At 37.4% G+C, this 19,298-nt stretch overlaps 3 protein-coding genes across 7 annotated transcripts in view; 2 read left to right on the top strand and 1 right to left on the bottom strand.

The window, feature by feature from the left end:
* The window catches only part of hectd1 (HECT domain containing 1), a 47,004-nt gene extending 37,051 nt beyond the window's left edge, over positions 1 to 9,953 (top strand). For all 5 annotated transcript variants that reach the window (XM_073826668.1, XM_073826670.1, XM_073826667.1 and 2 more), the window contains 7 exons: positions 1,952 to 2,089; positions 2,185 to 2,792; positions 3,079 to 3,157; positions 4,223 to 4,316; positions 4,565 to 4,715; positions 7,709 to 7,853; positions 8,984 to 9,953. In XM_073826668.1, coding sequence (XP_073682769.1) covers positions 1,952 to 2,089; positions 2,185 to 2,792; positions 3,079 to 3,157; positions 4,223 to 4,316; positions 4,565 to 4,715; positions 7,709 to 7,853; positions 8,984 to 9,121 — 1,353 coding nt within the window. In that variant the 3' untranslated portion in view covers positions 9,122 to 9,953. The remainder of the gene's footprint in view (positions 1 to 1,951; positions 2,090 to 2,184; positions 2,793 to 3,078; positions 3,158 to 4,222; positions 4,317 to 4,564; positions 4,716 to 7,708; positions 7,854 to 8,983) is intronic.
* A 179-nt stretch (positions 9,954 to 10,132) lies between these two features.
* Positions 10,133 to 17,430, bottom strand: ap4s1 (adaptor related protein complex 4 subunit sigma 1). The gene is made up of 7 exons (XM_073826673.1): positions 17,297 to 17,430; positions 12,748 to 12,909; positions 11,879 to 11,965; positions 11,713 to 11,781; positions 11,598 to 11,622; positions 11,441 to 11,514; positions 10,133 to 10,282 (listed from the first exon to the last, which is right to left on the bottom strand). The coding sequence occupies exons 2-7, from the start codon at positions 12,883 to 12,885 to the stop codon at positions 10,199 to 10,201; spliced, it is 477 nt and encodes a 158-aa protein (XP_073682774.1). The 5' UTR covers positions 12,886 to 12,909; positions 17,297 to 17,430; the 3' UTR covers positions 10,133 to 10,198.
* The window catches only part of strn3 (striatin, calmodulin binding protein 3), a 35,311-nt gene continuing 32,450 nt past the window's right edge, over positions 16,438 to 19,298 (top strand). The window contains exon 1 of the mRNA XM_073826671.1: positions 16,438 to 16,932. Coding sequence (XP_073682772.1) covers positions 16,663 to 16,932 — 270 coding nt within the window. The 5' untranslated portion in view covers positions 16,438 to 16,662. The remainder of the gene's footprint in view (positions 16,933 to 19,298) is intronic.

Here is a 19,298-nt window from a genome sequence, read left to right as displayed (position 1 = left end):
ACCAAGCTCAAGTGGGAACATAACTGGAACTACTCCTTACCGTCCTTAAAACTGTTTGATCCAACGGTGGAAAACCAGCTGAAGATATTGTATTCTATCCACATTCTTAAAATCGTTTGACCCAACGATGGAAAACCAGCTGAAGATACTGTATTCTATCCACACTGTCCTCTAGAGCAGTGGTTCTCAACCTTGTTGACTCAAAGGGCACCCAGAAAAAACCTGCATTGGTTAAGTTTGTCTGGTATTGCTGATGTTATTCTATTTCACTTGTTTAAGCTATGAACTAAAACTGGGAGTGTTGATATATTAAACCTAATTTATCATTCATTTTGTAATTTCTATCCACCTTATTCTACAATGCAGAAGTAAGCCTATGGGCGAGACTTGAGTTCTGTATAGGGATTTAATGAAAAATAATGTGCAGTAAAAGCTAAAACTGTTTGCACTACAAACCAGTATGTTCACTGGTTTCATTGTGTTAATTAAGATAATACATTAAAATATTATGGTAAGATGGATCAGTATGCAATATCAAGCAGCAAAATGAGTTTTGTACATCTAAAAATAGCTGGATAATAGCTTTCTGTCTGACCGCAGTCAGAGGGTCAGATTGGGCCGACACACCTCCATGGCCCTTAGCCTCAGCACCGGCTCCCCACAGGGCTGTGTTCTGAGCCCATTGCTCTTCACTCTTTACACACACGACTGCACCCCCGCTCACCATAGTAATACCATTGTGAAGTTTGCGGATGACACTACGGTGGTGGGACTTATATCTGGAGGGGATGAGGTAGCTTATAGGGACGAGGTGGAGCAGCTCTCATGGTGGTGTAAAGAGAATAACCTGCTACTCAACACTACAAAGACCAAGGAGTTGATCATTGACTACAGGAGGAAGAAAACTGACATTACCCCACTTTTAATCAATGGGAACTGCGTAGAGAGGGTAGCTGACTTCCGGTTTCTGGGAGTTCAGATAGAGGAGGGCCTGACTTGGAGCTCACATACATCTGAGCAGTTGAAAAAGGCACAGCAGAGACTCTACTTCCTTAGTGTGCTGAGGAAGAATAACGTCACTCAGAGACTACTGGTGTCCTTTTATCGGTGCGCAATAGAGAGCATCTTAACATACTGCATTGGCATATGGTTCACTAGCTGCACAGTGGCTCAGAGGAAAGCGCTTCAGAGGGTCATAAATACGGCCCAAAAGATGGTAGGCTGCCCTCTCCCAACTTTGGATGAACTACACAGTTCGCACTGTATTAAGAAAGCTCAAAATATCATCAGAGACACATCACATTCTGGATATGATCTGTTTGAACTGTTACCGCAGGACAATTAGATCCAGGACAAACAGACTTAAAAACAGTTTTTATCCTACAGCTGTTGCCACTCTAAATAATTCAAACATGGGTTTTTTTAAGAGACGTGTAACATAACAGACAGATGTTTTTGTATGTATATGTATGTATACAGATGTAGGTGTATACATGTATATGTATATATAAATTTTTATATTTTTATCTATTTATGTATGTATAGATTTATTTTATTTATTCTATTATTTTAGATTAATTAGCATTTCTTTGTTGAAATGTATGACTGTTGCACTTTGACTGGTTGGCACTTTTAAATTTCGTTGTACATGCAAATTGTTCAATGACAATAAACTACTACTACTACTACTACTACTGGATGCAGATGAAACCGTAAGCCAGACCCTTAAAGTGTAAAAACGCGTCCACACTTATGGGAAAAATAAGATGGATAAGTTTCAAGATTCTGATTTTGGATGTTTTTTTCAATAATAAATATATTGATTTAAATTGAATGAAATTATTAATTCTGTGGCCCCCTATGAAAGTTTGCTGGGGCCTGATCCACTGGTCTACAGCACTCTATTTCAGACTGTTTGATCAAAACTGATAATGGTTGTTATTTTGTGCAGGTGGAGTTCCAGGGAGAGGAGGGCACTGGTCTTGGACCCACCCTGGAGTTCTACGCTCTTGTGGCTGCAGAGTTCCAGAGAACTTCTCTTGGAATCTGGCTCTGTGACGACGACTTCCCAGATGATGAGTCACGTCAAGTAAGTATTTGTCTGATTCACCTTAAGGCACTAGCCAAGATATGACAGATTGTTTTTAATTTGGCTGCTTAATGAACTTATTCATTGTTTATCAGGTGGATCTGGGCGGTGGCTTGAAACCACCAGGCTATTATGTGCAGCGTTCCTGCGGCCTTTTCCCTGCTCCCTTCCCTCAGGACAGTGATGAACTGGAGCGTATCACCAAGCTTTTCCTGTTCCTTGGCATCTTTTTAGCAAAATGCATCCAGGATAACCGGCTTGTGGACCTGCCCATATCCCAGCCTTTCTTCAAACTGCTCTGTATGGGTGACATCAAAAGCAACATGAGCAAGCTACTTCATCAAACTCGTGTCGAGTCAGACTGCCACTTCTCTGAAATCCAGTCTGAAGCCTCCACCGAGGAGGGTCAGGACACGTACTCAGTGGGTAGCTTTGATGAAGACTCCAAGTCCGAGTTCATCCTTGACCCACCAAAGCCCAAGCCACCAGCTTGGTATCACGGCATCTTGACCTGGGAGGACTTTGAACTGGTGAATCCTCACAGAGCACAGTTTCTGAAAGAGCTGAAGGCACTGTCTGTGAAGCGCAGACAGATTTTGGGCAATAAGAGTCTGTCAGAGGATGAGAAGAACACACGGCTACAGGATCTCATGCTGAAGAACCCTATGGGCTCTGGTCCACCACTTAGTGTAGAAGATCTAGGGTGAGAAATGCATATCACTTGGTATATTAATCAATGAAAATTAGGCAACACTTAAATTATAGTCTCTTTGTTATACGCGTCTCATATTCTTACCATAGTAATAACATGTAATTACACATAATATAAACCAAACCCTAACTTTTTAGTAAATGCATGTTAATTAATATTACTCGGTACTTAAATGTGTAATTGGTAGTTTGAGAGATTTCAGGAATGTTACTTCCTTGCTTTCCAGGGTATTTTATTTACAGACGTTACTCATCTAATGTATTATTTTTGTTATTAGATTAAATTTCCAGTTCTGTCCGTCATCCAAAGTGCATGGTTTCTCATCAGTAGACTTGAAGCCCAATGGAGAGGATGAGGTAGGTCACATGTTGCCCGGACACACGATCTTGTGTACTTCCTGCCATCTTGATAAAATTTGATGATAAACTGCCATTCAAAAAGTTTTGGGTCTGTAAGATGCATTAACTGGATCACAGTGACTTTTGCATTGGTACAAGGAGAATGCATGTTATGTAAAATATTAAGCAGTATAACTTTTAAACATTGATTGTTTTCTTGAGAAACCAGCAGTAAGAATGGTTTCTGAAGGATCATGTGACACTGAAGTAAGGGCTGCTGGAAATTCAGCTTTGCCAACACGGAACTAAATTAAGTTTTAAAATGTATTATAATAGAAACATTTACTTTAAATTGTAATATTTCACAGGCTTCCCACGGGTCCGTGAAATCCTTGAAAGTTTGTGAATCTGAAAAAAAAAATGTCAAGGCCCTGGAAATTTTTTGAAAATGAACATGCATAGATACAGGTCCTTAATGCTTGAATTTATTTTCTGCAAGAAGTTTTTTTGGAAAAAATACTGTCTGCTGATGTGTTATTTCACTAACACTTCATGGCCTCTGCATACTAGCTTGCTTGATTTACGGTAATTACACACATTTATGACAAATAGAATATCAGATCTCTGTCATGTGGCCAAAAATATAGTGTGTTTTTGCATGGTTATATTTGACACACGAAAACTGTAACAGTGTATCTTACAAGGTAACAAGATGTAACCTTGCTCTTACTTGAAATGTGTATCACCTATTCAAAGACTTAATGTGGGGCATTAAGTCCTTGAATTTGAGGGAATTAGACCTGGAAAGTCCTTGAAAGGTCCTTGAATTTCATTGAGGTGTGGGAACCCAGATTTCACAATATTACAGTTTTTGCCGCATTTCTGTTCAAATAAATGCAGCCTTGTGAAAATAAGTGATTTAAAAAAAAATAGACCCCAACCTTTTGAACGGTGGTGTAAATGTTTGCCAAGTGGCAAAATTAAGCGCACTGCTTGTTTAGTACCTGGAATTATGTAACACACTGTTGTCATCCTGTATGGAATAAGATATGAATGCTAATAACTCTGCTGTCCTCTCATCAGATGGTCACCATGGAAAATGCAGAGGAGTACGTAGAGCTCATGTTTGACTTCTGCATGCACACAGGAATCCAGAAGCAAATGGAAGCTTTTAGAGGTATGACAGAATTGGCAGGCTTTAAATATTCCCATGCCTGGTACTTACAATATGCTCGGGCTACACGCTTAAAGTACTGTAACTTGGCTTTTCAAGAGATACATTTTATTATGAATGACATTCATTACAGTGTTATTCTTATTAGTTACAAATATTTTGCTAAATGGGAAATGTAAAACCATAAATATATATAACTTAAAATATGTGGTCTTTTGTTCTAATCGCAATCTGTTTATGTTTTGCTACAGAGGGCTTTAACAGGGTGTTTCCTATGGAGAAGCTCAGCTCATTTAGTCATAAAGAGGTGCAGATGATCTTGTGTGGCAACCAGTCTCCATCCTGGACCGCTGAAGATATTGTTAACTACACAGAACCTAAACTTGGCTACACACGAGACAGGTAAACAATACTGTTATTTCTACATTTTATGATGGCATACTCTTGGGGAGGTCTGTGATTATTTCTTGTCTGTTTATATATACAGTCTGTTGAAGATATGGAGCCTAATTTATAGCATGCATTAATGCAGGAGATTAATTTTTCCAGTTTCATGGCGTTAAAAATGTTTTTTTGCAGTGCGGTAACCTGTATCATTTAATATTAAAGCGCAAATGAAACTACGACCATGTGTATCAGATCCATGGCACGTTCAGCAGCGGTAGCTCTTAAAGTAATAGCAGCCAAATAACTTAATAAACCAGCTCCTGTGATGTCTGTTAATCATAGAACAAAAAAGAGAAAATCAATAATTTTTGTAGCTTTACGGATTCATCTATATTTGATTTAGTACTTAGTGTTTGAAAACTTTATTAAGTTTCTGTATATTTTCTATTTGCTGAAGGGCACAGGTAAATAATGGGTTTATGTGAGGATTGTTTTAAGTTCACTTAAGTTAGAAGTTAATTTTTTTTTTAAGTCTAATAAATGTTAAAATTAGCGTGCTAATAACGCGTTAACGCAAATTCATTTTAACGGCACTAATTTTATTAACGCGCACGATTAATGCAGCGCGCATTTTCTGTTTGACCCATTACCTAGCCCATAGTAAAAGAAATGGATGCACAATGTTGCCAATCTAGCGAAAAGTGTCTAGCAACAATGCATAACCAAATAATTGGACAAACCTAATATAGTTTCTGAGACGCTCCGGTTTTGCGGCACGAGCGCGAGGTCTCCCATTGCGCACGCACCTCCCTCTCTTTTTATCTGCGTTTGCTCTGCTCAGCGAGCGGCAGAGGAGCAGCGCTTTGTTAAACCAGATATTATGTTGCTTCCAGTGCTTGAAGTGGGTTCTGTATTTTATCCTTTTGCATACTGGAACTTTTTCGTGCGTACCGGCACTTCTGCCATATTAAATGAATGCAAACGGAGTCGGTCTATGTTATGATTGGTGCTGTAGGGTTGATGAGTAGAGCCACCTACGAGTATGCACGCGAAAACTGCGTATCATATGCACGCCAAAGTTAATTTCAGCGTATTTTCATGAGACCGGGCTCTCGAATCAGTACATTATCACAAAAACAATAGCTTAAAAAAATTAAAAGAAGTCGGTTTTTGCAATCACATAATTTTAAATGGGTAAACTCCTGGAAAGTCCAAGGATCGTGAAAGCATTCAAACAGGTAGTTAAAAACAACAATAATAATGCAGGGAATAGTGACTTATGTCCAGATGCCGGTAAATGATTCTTTTCAGCGATTGAATCATGATCATAATTCAGGATTTTTTTCAGTCGTTATTTCATATTTCTTTGGTTGTCTGACAACAGAAACGCTAAAATGTAACAATGGAAACATTTTTGTTGAGAACTTGGCTGCATCAAATTACAGTATGTGGGCACTGAGAGGCAAACAAATGTAATAATAAATAATAAATGTACATTTTGCATGCTCAGAAGAAGTGAGCTGCCCTGTCCTGCAAATAATGTAAACAGGCTTGTGTAAGTAATTTGCTCAGTGCAAAGAAAGAGAAGCAATGGGAACCTAGTATTTTTCTGTTCTTGTTCTTTCATGTGTCTAACAGACATGAACAAGTTATTTGAAAAACATCTATGACCTTTGAAACATGTCTAGTCTTCATGCTCTAAGTATAATTTTACTAATAATAAACATATATCTGACCCTGGACCACAAAACCAGTCTTAAGTCGCTGGGGTATATTTTGTAGCAATAGCCAAAAATACATTGCATGGGTCAAAATTTTTGATTTTTCTTTTATGCCAAAAATCATTAAGAAATTAAGTAAAGTTCATGTTCCATGAAGATTTTTTTGTAAAATTCCTACTGTAAACATATCATAATGTAACTTTGATTTGTAATATGCATTGTTAAGAACCTAATTTGGACAACTTTAAAGGTGATTTTCTCAGTCTTTCTGATTTTTTTGCATCCTCAGATTTCTGATTTCAAATAGATGTATCTCAGCCAAATATTGTCCTATCCTAACAAACCATACATCAATAGAAAGCTTATTTATTGAGCTTTCATATGTTGTATAAATCTCAGTTTTGTCAAATTTAACCTTATGACTGGTTTTGTGGTCCAGGGTCACATATTTGCTTAAAGCATCCATATTTGTCCATGCCCATGTTGATTAGAGTATTTCAGGTACATTTAGAACAGATAAAAATGTGTGATTAATCGCGAGTTAACTCGACAACCATGCGATTAATCACGATTAGAAGTTTTAATTGACAGCCCAAGTTAAAATTGATAGCTCTCAATTATACTCTAATGTTGAATGGCTATAGTCAGTGGTTAAATGTTAGGAACTAAACTATTTCTCACAGACATCAGTGACATTGGTATCAGTGATACTCACCATTCTTAGTCATAAAAAAATCTTTAACAAATATTGCAAATATACTATGTTGTTTCTACATTAATTTGAAGATTAAATGTGAAATTATTGCAATATAAAAGTATATTTAAAACTTTAATGTTAGGTGGGATTAATCATGATTATTTCAGAAAAAATGCAATTTAATATTTTTTTTAATCGATTGACAAATATGTAGACATTAAAATGCAACATTCTAAAAGAATATGATTGTCTCGGTAATGATTCTGAATAAACTACACTACTGATCATACATTTAGTTTAAGATTTAAATTGATCAAAAGGACGGTAAATATTACAAAATATTTTTATTTCAAATAAATGCTTTTCTTTTGAACTTGTAATTTATTTAAGAATCATGGAAAAAAATATATCAGTTTCAACAACATTTATTAAACCACACAACTCTTTTTAAACAGTTTGATAAATGTGTATTAAGCACCAAATCCGAATGATTTCTGCAGGATTATGTGATACTGAAGACTTGTGTAATAATGCTGAAAATTCACATTTCAGACGGTGTATATTATACTAATGATTTAATTGTGTTGCAGTCCTGGTTTCTTGCGCTTTGTTCGAGTGCTGTGTGGAATGTCATCAGATGAGAGGAAAGCCTTCCTCCAATTCACCACAGGCTGTTCAACTCTGCCCCCTGGTGGACTGGCCAACCTCCATCCACGTCTCACAATAGTCCGAAAGGTAGGGTTACTGAAATCCATTATGCCAAATCCTAGCCATTAAGATAAGTTCAAGAACGGCTAACTCCAGCCATGTTTCCATCACCCTGTTTTTATGCACATTTTGAAGTATCGCATTAGAAACGAGTGATGGAAAAGCCAAAATTTGGAGAAAAAAAAATCCCTTAATTCACAAAGTCCTTAAGCTTGCTAGGGATGGGATGATACACCTACCTCCTAATTCAATACTATCACAATATATATATATATATATATATATATATATATATATAAAGAATTTCGGTTCTACAAGAATTGTGATTCGATATTGCTATTATATTATAGAGAATTCTGGGCAGAATTCGAATGATTCTCACTAGATCTTGCAGCAACCTTTTTTATTGTGCGGCGAATTCAAACAGTTCTTACTGGATCTCGCAGCACTGTGCAGTAACAGTGTCGCAAAATCAACTTGGCTCCTGAGTAAAGCTGTTTCGAGCTTGGACAAGTGTGTTTGCTTTGCGGTCCGAGCTGATAAACAGTCCGCATTTATACATTTCACCCTCTGCTGGAATAAAAGCGGTAACTTCTCCCTACCACCTCCCAAGTAAAATAATTAAATATTAATTCTGAGGTAAACCGACCAATTTTTAAATGGTTTCAAAAAGAATCGCGGTAGTTAGGTGAATCGATTTGAGGTGGTTTTTGAATTGTGCGAAACATGGTGGACCGGTGTCATTGCACAGCATCTGAAATATTATGGTCATTCTGAAATGCCTGAATAAAGTCTGTGAATTTTTTTTTTTTCTGTATAATTCCCTCCCAGAACTGTCTTACACAACTGCGTTCCCAAACAGCAGGCATCCACCTCTAAAAGCAGTGACTGCGCTTGTGTTTCATCTACTTTTTCTGAGGCACAAGTCATTTATTTAGTATGAAAATGATTATTTAGTGGCTTCCTCTACTTTTCTTGGTCACTTCCTGATAAACTGGCACTAAATATCACCATTTTGTTCTTTTTGGCTCTGATGGAAACTGCTTATTTGCCCATGTTTTAACTGATATTCCAATCGCGCAAGTTAAATTCACAACTTTGGATGAAAACCCGGCTACTGTCACTCTTCATACCTTCTGTTGTCTTTTCTCCTGTAGGTTGATGCAACAGATGCCAGCTATCCTTCAGTTAACACGTGTGTGCACTACTTGAAGTTGCCGGAATATTCCTCCGAAGAGATCATGAGAGAGCGCCTCCTCGCTGCCACTATGGAGAAGGGCTTCCACCTCAACTGAGCATGCTCTCCCTACATCATTGACCAACTGCTATACTGGTGAAGCCCGTTGTGTTTTGTTGCAGAAAATAAAGCTGTGCCCTGATGAAATCCTTTCTCCCCAAGCACCTCACACGTACCCAGATAAACAGGAAAAACAGTCCCATCGCTAGCTCCTGAAACCGATTAGGGTCTCCTCTTCCTCCACTGACTGCTTCACAAGGCCTTTCCCAGTTCACTCTACCGCTTTAAGGGCTTGAGCCGCTGGCAGCCAGGGTAGTCTCTCCTCACCTTACTGTGTTTACTGTCATTACTCCAGGTTCAGTGTAAATTTTGGCATAGATCGTCTTTTTCAGACCCAGATATCAGCATCTGCAGCGTTCGGACCCTGGACACAAGCACACCTGCTTCTGTAGAGCTAACTATAGAGTGTTTGGGCATTTCCTTAACAGGTTTTAAGTTTTACTAGTGCCTGCATTGTTGAAATATTAGGATTCTTTTTTTGTTTTCTTTCATTTGTTTTACTTAATCTGTCTGCATACAATCATGCACATGCTTTTCTTGTTTTCTTTTTTGCTTCCGTTACTGTGTGAGTATGTTTTCAACTGTTCATCGCCCTGCTAAAGGATCAAAGTCCCTGAGTGTAATTTTACAATAAAGCTATAGATACAGAAACACTGGTTCTGTGTGCAAGGCACATTTAAAAAAAGACAAAGCAAAAAGCAAGCTGTGCTTTCCCTTGTATTTTCTTTGTATATTATAAACATTTATTTAACTCAAGTTGCAGTTTGAAGTAAACAAATATTTTCAAATGTGTATGCTCCAAAAATAATCATTAAAATGTTTGCAAAGTATCGACACTGTCTTGTTTGCTTTTTACCTGCTGATGGTGAACTGTCACAGATATTTCTGATTTGCATTTCTTTGTCTTCTTGTTCCTTTTTTTAAGAGGAACTTTGACAATGCATTGGGGATTATTACAGATCATATCAAAATTATATTATGAACATTTTTATGGAAGATGAGCTTTACGTTTAGAGTAGTGAGAAGCATTTATTCATATTTGTAACGGAATATTAATAATCTCATTTGCATTGGATCAGCTTTCAGCCATCTTGTCCAGGGCCAGTAGTGGTGCCAGTATCCGGTTCTTATTTGTCTCCACAATGTGTCCATTAGTGATGTGCGATACCACTGGTTTCCTATCCGATCCGATACCAAGTAAAATGAAGGCGAGTATCGCCGATACCGATCCGATACCGATACTTTGCCCAAAAATAACTGTTTGGGAAATTAAAGTAACAAGTGTCCTTAAAAGTGTCACTTCATACTGAATACGAGTTATATTACGGGTTTTTGTTTATTGATGAAGAATTATCATACAAAAAAGAGCCAACTTACATATTTATTAACAGCATCTGAGCATGTATATCTTAAAACGCCTGCCTGAACATCTTAACAAATGTACTGTTAAGTCCAATGCAGCCTTGTCAATGTAATTTAAATGATCTACTCTGCAGATAACATTACCTAACTACTGTAAATCTGGGCCGGCTGAATTGATGTGCGATTATCTCAGGGACACATTTTACTCCAAGCTGAACTATTGCAGACATTTTGTTCATTTAATTATTTCATTACTTATTTCATATAACCAAAGTTCTAAACCAATTTTGTTTTAAGAATTCAGGGAACTGCCGTAGTTTTGTCACAAAAACCCAAGCCCCCAAAATACAGCCACATCGCCACATTTTCTCCCTCTGTACCTGCATAGTGCCTGCCTGCTGACTCTGAAATCGATGTCTGTCTCGCCCTAGCAGCACCTGTGCCTCTCCTTTCCTCCTCTTCTGACCGCCTTGTCATGACGTCGTCATATTCTGTCTTGTGTAGATGTTTAATTAGGTTTATGGTATTACCACAGTACCTCACTGTTTTGTAACACGTGTCACAAAACACATCGTTTGAGTTTATAGAAGTGAAGTTTAACTTCGCTTGCGTTCACCCATATCCAATCCGCCGGACTGACAGCGTCACTGAACAACATGTGCAAGCGGACTGAGAGGCTACTAGCGTGCCGTGCTCTGCAGTTGTACATTTTACGCACATGACTTGGCAGGCGGAAGAACAAGTAGTTCTGACTAACTTGGCATTATTCAGATAAAATAGGGTAATTGTGGTTACTTTCCTCTGTATTTCTATTTCCAATAAACTACATATTTGCTCCAAATTACTGAAATATCGATATTTTGATAAGATAATCGATTCTAGAACATACAAAGCTGGTATCGGAGATATCGATATTTTAGTATCGATCCGCACATCACTAGTGTCCATTCAGGATCATTTCATCAAGAATAATGTGTACTTTATCTAAATTGAACATGATCTGATTGTACATTAAGGAATAAAACCCTCCTATAAATACACATGTATCACTTAAGACATCATCATAACCAATTTTGGGTCAATTTTCATCAATAATACTTGTGTAGTTTCACTTCTAAAGGATACATCCAGCTCACTCTGTCACGGAAAGAAAATAGATCAGTTAGTCATAAGTGAACATAAAACATTACAGTTGTAATATTCCTTTTTCAAAATGTCAGTACTCACCACGCGACTAAAATACTTGTCTAACACTTCTACGAAGTTGTGCACAAGCTCAAAGATGGAGAGTTCATTCTGTGAGAAAAAAGCCAGAGCATAAATCAGACTTTAAAAACTATTGGGGAAAAAAATCTGATTCCCAATTTTTAATTTGATCAATAATATAGCTAACCTCATTTTCAGTGATGCCAACAACAATGAAAAGCGCTGCATATTGTCTATAGACAAGTTTGTAGTCCTTATACTCCACAAAGGAACACTGAGGAAAACGAAATACAAAAAAGGCAAACATCTTGAGTTCCACAGCAGATTTGAATTCTGAAGAATCAAGGGTGAAGATTTGAACTGTCAGTTTACAAAAGTAAAACGACCACAGACTGAAAGTCTACAAGGTGGGAGTTACTTGTATATGTAAATTAAATTAAAAATGTGTAGATACATACAGTGCGGGAAAAATATTATTTGATCCCCTGCTGATTTTGTATGTTTGCCCGCTGACAATTAAAATTATCAGCCTATAATTTTAATGGTAGATTTATTTGAACAGTGAGAGATAGAATAACAACAAAAAAATCCAGAAAAACACATTTCAAAAAAAGTTACAAATTGACTTGCATTTTAATGAGTGAAATAAGTATTTGACCCCTTCGCAAAACATGATTTGTTGGCAATCACAGAGGTCAGATGTTTCTTGTAGTTGGCCACCAGGTTTGCACACATCTCAGGAGGGATTTTGTCCCACTCCTTTTTGCAGATCCTCTCCAGGGGGGTGTTCCATAAAACAAGTTTACCAAATAAGCCAGGCTTATTTCAGTTAGTCTTATTTTTGACTTATTTTGAGCCAAATCAAATGACAATAAGTATATAACTAGTTACTCACCAACACTGTTTATAACTATATGTATCCTGAGGGGTCAGTAATATTTATATGTCTGTTTAGTTGTTTATATTCATATTTTGCACGACAAACAATGGCTAGTGATACAAGTAATGTGGTTAACCATTCATTTGAATGTAACATAAATGGGAAACGAGACTGACCTCTTCCTTCCTCCGGGCGAGGCATCCCCTGACCACGTCAGCTTCAAGAGCTGCTCTCTTCCCAAGCTCCACTTGTTCATAATACTTGGATAGGCGAGTCTGCCCCTGTTTGTTGACCATAAGTAGGAACTTGATCATAGTAATTCAGAAGCCTGGCCACCGCTAGAAAAGAGGGAGAAAATACGTCATTACGTCAGCAAAGAACTGCGCAGTTATTTGTAAACTGATTAATAAAATTATTTTTGGTAACCAGTCATTTTCACCACAATACAACAGTAACCATAATTATTGTTACCACAGTAAAAATATTATTGCTAAGTCAATTGTTTGACGTAAACATGGCAGCGTCCATGAGGGGGCGACCTGCTCCATGCAGAAAATCATGTACAGTCGTGGCCAAAAGTTTTGAGAATTACATAAATATTGGAAATTGGAAAAGTGGCTGCTTGAGTTTTTATAATAGCAATTTGCATATACTCCAGAATGTTATGAAGAGTGATCAGATGAATTGCAAAAAAACTTTCCACTGCATTTCATTGCTGACATTAAAGGACCTGTTGAGATCATTTCAGTAATCATCTTGTTAACTCAGGTGAGAATGTTGACGAGCACAAGGCTGGAGATCATTATGTCAGGCTGATTGGGTTAGAATGGCAGACTTGACATGTTAAAAGGAGGGTGATGCTTGAAATCATTGTTCTTCCATTGTTAACCATGGTGACCTGCAAAGAAACGCGTGCAGCCATCATTGCGTTGCATAAAAATGGCTTCACAGGCAAGGATATTGTGGCTACTAAGATTGCACCTAAATCAACAATTTATAGGATCATCAAGACCTTCAAGAAAAGAGGTTCAATTCTTGTTAAGAAGGCTTCAGGGCGTCCAAGAAAGTCCAGCAAGCGCCAGGATCGTCTCCTAAAGAGGATTCAGCTGCGGGATCGGAGTGCCACCAGTGCAGATTGGGGACAGATTGATCTTCTGCAAAAAGTATGGCGAATGGACTGCTGAGGACTGGGGCAAAGTCATATTCTCCGATGAAGCCTCTTTCCGATTGTTTGGGGCATCTGGAAAAAGGCTTGTCCGGGGAAGAAAAGGTGAGCGCTACCATCAGTCCTGTGTCATGCCAACAGTAAAGCATCCTGAGACCATTCATGTGTGGGGTTGCTTCTCATCCAAGGGAGTGGGCTCACTCACAATTTTGCCCAAAAACACAGCCATGAATAAAGAATGGTACCAAAACACCCTCCAACAGCAACTTCTTCCAACAATCCAACAACAGTTTGGTGAAGAACAATGCATTTTCCAGCACGATGGAGCACCGTGCCATAAGGCAAAAGTGATAACTAAGTGGCTCGGGGACCAAAACGTTGATATTTTGGGTCCATGGCCTGGAAACTCCCCAGATCTTAATCCCATTGAGAACTTGTGGTCAATCCTCAAGAGGCGGGTGGACAAACAAAAACCCACTAATTCTGACAAACTCCAACAAGTGATTATGAAAGAATGGGTTGCTATCAGTCAGGATTTGGCCCAGAAGTTGATTGAGAGCATGCCCAGTCGAATTGCAGAGGTCCTGAAAAAGAAGGGCCAACACTGCAAATACTGACTCTTTGCATAAATGTCAAGTAATTGTCGATAAAAGCCTTTGAAACGTATGAAGTGCTTGTAATTATATTTCAGTACATCACAGAAACAACTGAAACAAAGATCTAAAAGCAGTTTAGCAGCAAACTTTGTGAAAACTAATAATATGTCATTCTCAAAACTTTTGGCCATGACTGTACATATCAAATATAGCAGGTTATTTACTCTTTTTTTTTTTTTTTTCAAAGTTGCTCTTAATTTTTGTAGGAAAATTAATAAAATGACCAAAACAGAACATATTATTTATTTTTATTCCTAGTTTTTAAAGAGTGTGAAATATGTAAAATGAGCAAAACCAAGTCCACCTTAAAATTATGAAAAGAAAAAGGAAAAAAGCTCTGCCCTACAGTATTTTACTGCTACATTTTTAAATGGAAAAAAAAAAAATAGAAATTACAACAATAGTAAATAAAATGATCACAGTTGTTATTTGTAAATTGATAAATAAGTTACATACATTTTTCTTTATAATCAATAGTTTTCACCCAAATATCAGTTACCACAATTATTGTTACTACTGTAAAATTGTTTATTTATTTATTACGTTAATGTAATTTTAATGCAATATAATCTTTTTTTTTTTTCAAAGTTGCTGGTAATTTTTGCAGGAAAATATTTTAAATCAAAGCAGAACACATTATTTATTTATTTTTTCTTATTTTTAAAAGAGTGTGAAATATTTAAAATAAGCAAAAAAATAATAATAATAATAATAACTCCACCTTTAAAAAAAAAAAGCTCTGCCCTACTGTATTTTCAATGCCAAATTTTTACATGGAAAAAAAAAAAGAAATTACATCAATAGTAAAAAATGATCACAGTTGTTATTTGTAAACTGATAATTAAGTTACATACATTTTTTATAACCAATAGTTTTCACCAAAATATCAGTTACCACAATTATTGTTACTACTTTAAAATTGTTATTGGTGTATTTTGTTTAGTTATGTATTTAGTTAGTTAGTGTACATCATGCGATTTTTTTTAATGTAAATTACCAAAACAGAACACATTACTTATTTTATTTATTTCGTTAGTGTAAATCATTGGATTTTTTTTAAAAGTTGCTGTTAATTTTTTTTAACAGCAAAATATAACCATTGATAACCAATAGTTTCCACCAAAACATCAGTTATTGTTACTACTGTAAAATTGTTAACGGTGGATTTTTTTTAATTAATACATTTATTTTTTACGTTAGTGTACATCATTGGATTTTTTTTTAAGTTGCGGTTAATTTTTGTACTAAAATGTATATTTATGTATATTATAATTTTTTTTTTAAATGACCAAAACAGAACGCGTTACTTATTTAATTTTTTAAAGAGTGTGAATTATTTTAAATGAACAAAAAAAGGGGGGAAAAGCTCTGCCCTACTGTATTTTCAATGCCTCGTTTTTATTTGAAAAAGAAAACAGACATTTCGTCAATAGTAAATTTATTAAATAAATTTATTTGTAAACAGAAAAAATTAATTAAATTTTTTACGAATTGTCAACGGCGTTTTTTTACGTATTGTACATCTTTTTTTTAAAGAGTGTGAATTATTTTAAATGAACAAAAAAGTACACCTTTAAATTATGAAAGAGAGTGAAAAAGCTCTGCCCTATTGTATTTTCAATGCCTCGTTTTTATTTGAAAAAGAAAATAGACATTTCATCAATAGTAAATTTATTTGAGTTATTTGTAAACAGGAGAAATTAGTTACATTTTTTACGAATTGTCAATAGCGTTTTATGTACATTATCGGATTTTTTTTACTGTTAATTTTTGTAGGAAAACGCATAACATATTTGAAATTACCAAAACTGAACGCACATTTAAATTATTAAATGAGAAGAAAATAAAATAACAACTAAAGCTATTTTATATTTTACTTACGTCCGCCCTACTTTATATACGTATCTCTATTTTTCAAGGCCATGATTTTAATATCATCAGGTACAGCGCCGTCCACGCATGCGCAGTGCCCGCCCGTCAGCCTGTATTCGGATGACTCGAGACAGCGCAGGGTTGGGTGAACGCGTCCCATCATGCAGCGCGCGCCAGTACTCCCTCACTCACCCCCGCAGTAGGAGACTCACATCCAGGGATCGGACTAATGGCGGCCGGCAAATCCGTGCGCTGACACGAAATCCACAACAGCCGCTCAGGTGCCAGCCTATATCGTGGGGGGCAGGGCGACGCCGCATCGCTACACGAACGGTAAAGAAGGGAGGGTTGAGGGGAAACAATCGGCGACTTCTAGCAGGACTTTCCTATTTTTAAACATGGATGAACAGCCCGGCGGAGGAGGAGGAGGAGGAGGAGGAATGGCCGCCCAGAGACAGCAACAGCAGCCCGCACCGCAGCAGGGCAACAACAGCATTAATCCCCAGATCGCCAGCGCCGGAGGAGCGCCTATGGTTCAGCAACAGCAAGACGAGATGCCCAGGCCCCAGCAGTACACTATCCCGGGGATTTTACACTACATTCAGCACGAATGGGCCCGTTTCGAGATGGAAAGGGCGCATTGGGAAGTGGAGAGGGCCGAACTCCAGGTATAGACCCGTGGATTTTGCTGACACACTAACTTAGTAGCCCTAAGTCCAGACATTGATTGCCATCAGATCGGCTGCTTTGATTGAATTCTTAACGTTGATTTACTAAGCGATTTACAACAGATCTCGTCAGCTTCCTGTCCGCACCGTTTTGTGCATAAACCTTCTATTATGATTAAAGAATCTGTCTGCTCTTCAAGTATGCTTGACATGACATTTAGTATGCTTATATTTTAATACAGCTATCTAGTACGTCGCGTCCCTTCCTCGCTCATAGTGTGGATGAGCTAAGCTAAGCTAACATGACATCGCTGTATTAGCGATATTACGCGACATTTAGCACGATCGAGTCAGATTATCTTACCCGCGACCGCAGGAGAAGATTTAATAGTCGTTGTTGAGGATTTATCGTGTCACGGGAAGGCATCTGTCAATGAAAGCCAGCAGACTTTGTCAACTATTCTCTTGTTCTGCCATTTTGTTTTGGTCAATATGGCGTCCGTATGGGTCGCTTCTTTTATTGATCCATCCTACTAGCGCTCACTTTCACACCCCGCTTTAATGTACAGTATTTTATTAACACAGTATATTGGTTCTTTTAAAACAATAAAAAGTAAACGAAGGCATTTCTTTCTTATTAACCCGAATAGTCCGCACAAAAAGATGTTAGGCTTCTAGAATGACAGCGACAGTCACCATTCACGTTCATTCTGTTGAAAAAGATGCAGTGGAAGTGAATGGAGACTGAGACAGCGAGACCCTAACATTATGATTTTTTCATCTTTTATATTTCACACAAGAAACGTACACTGGTTTTGGAACAGCATGAGTGCTAGTAAATGATGACATAATGTTCAATTTTGAATGAACTGTCTCTTTAAGACTGCTGTGTGAAGATAGTCTTTCTAGTTTTGCTCACCATCTATTAGCATATTTCTGATGAATCATTTACGTTTTTTAGATTCCTAAATGTATCAGCACATATAATTCATTATATTTATTTACTCACTCTAATGACTGACTTTGTGCAACACAAAAACAGAAACACAAATACCATTTGACTGGTTTTGTGTATGCTAGTTGTTTTGACAGCCATACCTTTAACAGCTGCAATAACTTGTTTGCCCAAAAATGAATATTGTCACTCTCATGTTATTCGAAACCTGTATGACTGACATACTTTGTTCTGTGGGATGTAAAAGAAGATATTTTGAAAAATAACTCAAACAGAAAGCTGCTTGGGTTAAATTTGACTTTTGCAAAAGCTGTGTGGACAGTTTTGCCACACAGTTTGCTGAAATCGAACTAATTTGACCACATCTTAAGTCACAGAAGTTTGGAACAATATGAGGGTCAGTAAATGATGACAGAAGTGTTATTTTGGGGCATATCATGTTATTTTTAGCTAAACTGTTACTTTAAAGGAATAGTTTGCCCAAAATGAAAGTTCTGTCATTTATTTCATCTTCAGAACACAAATTAAGATATTTATGATGAAATCTGAAAGCTCTCTGACCCGCCGTAGACAGCAAGGGTCCTACCACGATTAAGGCACAGACCCTTGCTGTCTATGCAGAATCAGAAAGCTCTCACATTTCATTAAAAATATCCTAATTTGTGTTCTGAAGATGAACGAAGGTCTTACTAGTTTGGAACAACATGAGGTTGACTAATTAATAGCTTAGTGTGAACTATCCCTTTAAGTGTGTTGTGACAGTTGAATCTCCCTGCCACCCGTATTAATGGGTGTAGCTGTCATATTTTAAGGTCTACTGGAGCTTAGAGTGGCAGTTTAGCTTTTGTGAATGAGGAAAGGAGCTGGAAGGCCTGGGGCAGGACGTTGCGTTATGTAAACACAGTCAGTCTTCCCTTAGGAGGCCGAGGAGTTTTCACCGCCCCTGTACAGACTTGTTCAGTGACATACTTTTCGGATGACTCCCAGCTCAAACTTAATGGGCACTTTTCATTATTCAGAGGAAGTCAGCTCTTACTCTCCCACACTCATACCAATCCAGGTTTTCTCAGAAAAAGGGTTGGTCTTGTTTATCTGTCCTGCATTCCATGTTTAAGATGTTCACTTGCCACCTAATCGTCAGACGAATGCGGAAGAACATACCACAAAAGCAAATTAACTCGAAATTAAGCCCTTATCAAATTATGTTATTAAACAAGAATGTTTTGATTGAGTGCATTATCAGGTGCTCTTCTATGCATTTGGCATCTTGTGTATGTGGAGGAGATGTAGCTAATGTTATCTTAATGGATAGTTGTTCAGTTTGCTTTAACAATGTCTGGCTCTAATTGATGTGAAACTCTTGCTGTCAGTTCGCCGGGCCTCGTAGGCATAGCTGCTAGCAGAGATGTCC

This window comes from Garra rufa, chromosome 21 (assembly GCF_049309525.1).
Source record: "Garra rufa chromosome 21, GarRuf1.0, whole genome shotgun sequence".
NCBI lineage: Eukaryota > Metazoa > Chordata > Actinopteri > Cypriniformes > Cyprinidae > Garra > Garra rufa.
The sequence above is the reverse complement of the archived record's forward strand: the minus strand, read 5'-3'. Positions and strand labels throughout refer to the sequence as shown.

Coding starts and splice junctions, on each gene's coding strand:
- ap4s1 (XM_073826673.1), bottom strand. CDS start 12,885: ATGATCAAGTTCCTACTTATGGTCAACAAACAGGGGCAGACTCGCCTA. Junction 11,966..12,747: donor TCGCCCGGAGGAAGGAAGAG/GTCAGTCTCGTT, acceptor CGTTTTCCTCAG/TGTTCCTTTGTGGAGTATAA. Junction 10,283..11,440: donor ACATTATTCTTGATGAAATG/ATCCTGAATGGA, acceptor GTGGTATCGCAC/ATCACTAATGGACACATTGT.